This window comes from Penaeus chinensis, chromosome 38 (assembly GCF_019202785.1).
Source record: "Penaeus chinensis breed Huanghai No. 1 chromosome 38, ASM1920278v2, whole genome shotgun sequence".
NCBI classification, from domain to species: Eukaryota; Metazoa; Arthropoda; class Malacostraca; order Decapoda; family Penaeidae; genus Penaeus; species Penaeus chinensis.
Genome location: NC_061856.1, coordinates 16,102,988 through 16,107,987, shown reverse-complemented (window position 1 = coordinate 16,107,987; position 5,000 = coordinate 16,102,988). Strand labels below are relative to the sequence as shown.

At 32.6% G+C, this 5,000-nt stretch overlaps 1 protein-coding gene across 21 annotated transcripts in view; it reads left to right on the top strand.

Annotated features, from left to right (window-relative positions):
- The window catches only part of LOC125046221 (CD2-associated protein-like), a 168,070-nt gene that overhangs the window by 147,857 nt on the left and 15,213 nt on the right, over positions 1–5,000 (top strand). For 12 of the 21 annotated variants that reach the window (XM_047643954.1, XM_047643952.1, XM_047643969.1 and 9 more), the window contains 6 exons: positions 1,947–2,019; positions 2,211–2,374; positions 2,627–2,750; positions 3,157–3,342; positions 3,596–3,771; positions 3,992–4,082. In XM_047643954.1, coding sequence (XP_047499910.1) covers positions 1,947–2,019; positions 2,211–2,374; positions 2,627–2,750; positions 3,157–3,342; positions 3,596–3,771; positions 3,992–4,082 — 814 coding nt within the window. The remainder of the gene's footprint in view (positions 1–1,946; positions 2,020–2,210; positions 2,375–2,626; positions 2,751–3,156; positions 3,343–3,595; positions 3,772–3,991; positions 4,083–5,000) is intronic. The other 9 variants (XM_047643953.1, XM_047643974.1, XM_047643956.1 and 6 more) reach the window with 1 other exon arrangement.

Genomic DNA, 5,000 nt, shown 5'->3' with positions numbered 1-5,000 from the left:
TCTCTCTCTTTCTCTCTTTCTCTCTTTCTCTTTCTCTTTCTCTCTTTCTCTTTCTCTTTCTCTCTCTTTCTCTTTCTCTCTCTTTCTCTCTCTCTTTCTCTCTCTTTCTCTCTCTTTCTCTCTCTCTTTCTCTCTCTCTTTCTCTCTCTTTCTCTTTCTCTCTCTCTTTCTCTCTCTCTTTCTCTCTCTCTTTCTCTCTCTCTCTCTCTCTCTCTCTCTCTCTCTCTCTCTCTCTCTCTCTTTCTTTCTTTCTTTCTTCATTTCTTCATTTCTTCGTGAAGTTCCAATACGCGGAATATCCTCAAACATGGCCGGTATAGTGAGGTGGCCGTTGCAGAGTGGAAACGGTACCCGCAGGCCTTGGGGTGAGAATGCGGATTCCACTTGAAGCCGATCAGAACCTCTAGGATGCTTGCTGGATCCTCTTCCTTGAGAATTTATTATGTTTCGATGTTTTGCAATTTTTGTATTATTTATTTATTTATTTACATGAATGGTTGGCAATAAAGCTGACGTTGAATCTTCTCTTTCTCACTTTTCTCCTTTCTCCATTTTCTTCCTTTCTTTTCTTTTTTTTTCATTTCCCAGAATTCTTGAATTTCTCTTCTTTTTTTTTCTCTATATATATCGGCCTGTTCCTTTTTCATTTCGTCTTTTTAATATCCCATATTTCTTATTTTTGCCCTGTTTTTTTTTATTATTATTATTATTATTTTCGCCAGATATTCGAAATACGCTTTACTTTAGATTGGGATGTGAAAATGGCCATTAAATACTACAGGAATTATGTTTTTACAAGTACATGGGATTTTTTACCTTACAGGATATTCGCTTTGGTATCGCTTAATGTTGTTGTTTTAATAGATATTATTGTTGACATTATTTTCCTCGTTAAAACAATAATTGGTATCCTTGTTATTGTTATTGTCATTATTACTACTATTATTATTATTTTTGTTGTTATTATGTTCATTATTTTCACCAGTTACCATTATTACTGTTATTTTATTACACTAGTGTTATCATTATCATCATTATTATTATCATTATCATTAATTTTATTATTATTGTTGTTTTGTTGTTGTTGTTGTAGTTTTATTGTAATTATTATTATTATTATTATTATTATTATTATTATTATAGTTATTATTATTATTTATTTTTTATTATTATTGTTATTATTAATATCATTATTGTTGTTATTGTTGTTATTGTTGTTAATGTTATTATTGTTAATCTTTATCACCATCATCATCATTACTATTTTCTCATAGTTATTGTCTTTATTATCATTATTACTATTATTTTGTTGCTTCTTCTATGATTATTAGCAGTTTTATTATTATTATCATACTGTACTTAATATCAATATTATTAAGCATGTTAACATTATCAGATTTTTTATATTGTTAGCTATTTTTGTTATTGTTATATATTTTATTAACATCATTCATTTTTTCCAGTTTTTATTACTATTACAACTATTGTTACCATTATCATTATTAGTGTCGTTATTATTATTATTAGTGTCATTATTTTGTTGTTATTAGTAATATAACCTTCAGTATAATTATCATCATTTTTATTATTTTTAGTATTACTTGTTTTATTTTTAGTAATGTTATTTTAATATTATCGTCTTTATGTGATGTTTCTCAGTGGAATTTCTGTTTTTGGTTTTCTTTTTTTAGTAACAGTAGGTCAGGGTTCCAGATTTTATTTATTTATTTATTTGATTTTATTATTTACTTGTTATTTTATTTTTTTTCATTATTTTTGGTTTGTTATTTTTACAACAGCAGTTATTTCCATATAACCATCATGTAGGCATGTTGTAATTATTTATTTAAACACATACGTATATACATTTTCACCTGTTCATCTGAATGCTATTGAATAATTTTGGAAAGGAATCAACAAAATCTGATTGTTGTTTTATCTTGCAGGTTCTCTCCAAAGAACCTAAGAATGGTTCTACAGACACCAACTTGACGACGACGACTAATGTACAAAAAAGAGGTAAGTTCCGTAAGTTCCTTAATTGGCAAATCTACAGGGCTTGCATGAAAAATTAATGTGTTAGAGTGGACCTGGAATGAGACATGTAACCTCTCTGTTTTAGCTTGACTCACATATCTCGCACAGCTGTACATATGACCGTTCTCACACGAATCCCCAATAACTGAATAATTCTATTGGATGGTTTCTAGATAACCCATCATCCCCTTTGGCAGAGATGAGTGGTCGTCGGTGTCGTGTAGTGTTCAGCTATGCACCACAACACGATGACGAGCTGCCGCTTTGCGTTGGCCAGACGATCGAGGTGTTGCAAGAGGTGGAGGAGGGATGGTGGAAAGGCGTGCTAGACGGACAGGTACAGGATGCCAGGAAATTACTTGGATATTGTTGAATTGATTGTATGTTTGGGTTGTAGTGCTGATTATTGATCTGGTGTATAAGCAGGGGTGAAAATGTTAATTGTTTCCTAAAGATGGAAGTCAGTCAGTCTTTTAAGGGTTTGGTTTCCTTTTAGGGGAAATCTTCAGTCACAGTTTGTATGCCTGAGGAAAATTGAATATGGATTTCCATGTTACCAGTAATTTATTTGTTTATTTTCTTTATACAGGTTGGTATGTTCCCATCAAATTTTGTTGAAAGTCTTGAGGAGAGCGAAGGAGATTCCAAACCGCCTGAGTCAAGCTCCCTTGAAAATATCAACAATCAGCTCAACATTAATGGTGAAGAAAAAGGTACTATTTCATACCAAGCATTTACTTACTGTGGACATTAAAAGAGGAATGTTTTCATGATTTTGCTTAAATTTTGGTTATATTTAAATGAAATAGTGAAGATATATATATATATATATATATATATTTATATATGTGTGTGTGTGTGTGTGTGTGTGTGTGTGTGTGTGTGTGTACATATATATATATATATATATATATATATATATATATATATATATATATATATATATATATATATACAATGTCTATACTTATCATAATATCAGACATACTGATTTTTTTAAAGATAAAAAAGGAATAGTGATTCTTTCATTTCTCTGTCACCATGTATTTAGATATTTTGGTCATAGTGCATCCATAAACAGAGGGACTCAATTTTAATTATTTTCCCATTTGTCCACAGAGATTAAACCTAAGCCAATCCAAGGGATGGGGTATGGGGTGAAGCTAACCGACCTCAAGAAAGACGTAGGGACAAAGAAGGACACTGAAGGACCCACCAGCAATGGATCGCCCAAGATCCTAGGGTCTTCGGGATCCTCAGCCTTCCAGCCTGTCAGCAAGAACAAAGAACCCCCTAAAGAAAATGGTAGGAACTTTTTTGTTAGAAGTTCTAGAAAAAAGTCCCTGGAAGTTTTGGCACTCGTAAATGATGTTTCTGGGAGATCTGCATTTTTATTCCAAGGATGAGGAAGTGTCCAGGGCACCTTTAGCATGTTAATTGCTCTTTTTGAATGAATATGATGTGCCTAAGTGTCACCTTTGTGTTTGATGACATTGTTTTGCTTTAAATCTTTAATAGTGATATATGTATTAACATTTTATTTGTGTTTTTTGGACAGGTCAAGTAAAGGATTTTAGAGATCTACCTCACCGACTACCTCCTGCTCTTGAACCTAAAGGCGATAAAATCACCAGCAAAGTGGATAAGACACGGATCAATTCTGCAGATAAGGAGCGCATCAATTCCATAGAAAAAGACCGTATCACGATAACCATTGGAGAAGAAAAAAGCAAAGTGAGTTCAGATGAAATCGTGCTCTGTTGAAGAGTGTTGAATGACGAGAAATATAAATTAGCATGGATGAGACTCAGTATTCAGAAAATTACTTCCTTTTCACTCTTCATCTTACATATTACCAATATTTATGAAAATCTTGCTTTGTAAAAGATACTCAACAATAGTGGTATTATATTAGTTCAAACTGAATTAACAGAAATGATTAATTTACACATAGGCTGAACCAGCAAGCAGAAGAGATGACAGACTTCCTCTGCCCAGCACATCACCACCACAGTTGTCACCACCTCAGCTACCTCCTAAACCTGGTAAGGCATAATGGCATATTGTTTAGGTTACCATGATGTATGATTGGTTTATGCAGAACAGTATGGGTACTCGACCTCTAGCATCCCTAAGAGATTGAATTCGAATATATAAGAATATAGGTTATGTCAACTTGGACCAAGTTTTGATATATATAAATGTGATTTGGTCAAGTTTACAGTATCTGTTTGTTATTTCCCTCTGCTCATCTAGCACTCTAGCCTTCTAAGTTTTCGTATGAATGGACTTCTTCATGACTACCTTCATTTTTTGCTAGATTTTTAAAGCCTGCCTATCAGGAAAAGATGTAGATCAGCTATCTGATGTTACATATGTTTAATGTTCTATGATAAAGAATTAAGATCAATATTTTTTGTGCAAAAGATTAAATGATAGCAAGCTGGTATTTATAACTTAGTATTATTAGAATCCACTTATGTAGTACAACATAAATTTGATATTATGGGTCTCTTTCAATGTATGATGGTGTTACATGGTGTTTATTGTTTGTGTTCTGATAGCATTATAACATGGGTTTAATGAGCACATGTTCTTAGCCACACAAAAATGACAATGTAAAAGAGCCCCACAAACTTATGCCAACACTGTCAGGTACATATACTGTCCACTGTAGTTGTTTTTTGTTATGTGACCTCACATGAGATCCCCTTCCTTGAATTTTCAGGATTTTCTTTCTTTCTTCCATTTTTTCTTTTAAACTCCTATTGATGTAATTATTCTTACTGAGATTTTTATTGTTATATCATTAAGCCATGGATAACAGGATAACATCCTGTCATGCCATGGTAGACCACCCCTCGGGTTGGGATAATGTTTTCTCATGTAAGCTTTCAAAAGAAGGCATAGAGCCTCTTTTTAGCCTCAATACCTAAAAAAAATTTATAAAGGAACTAGGAGCA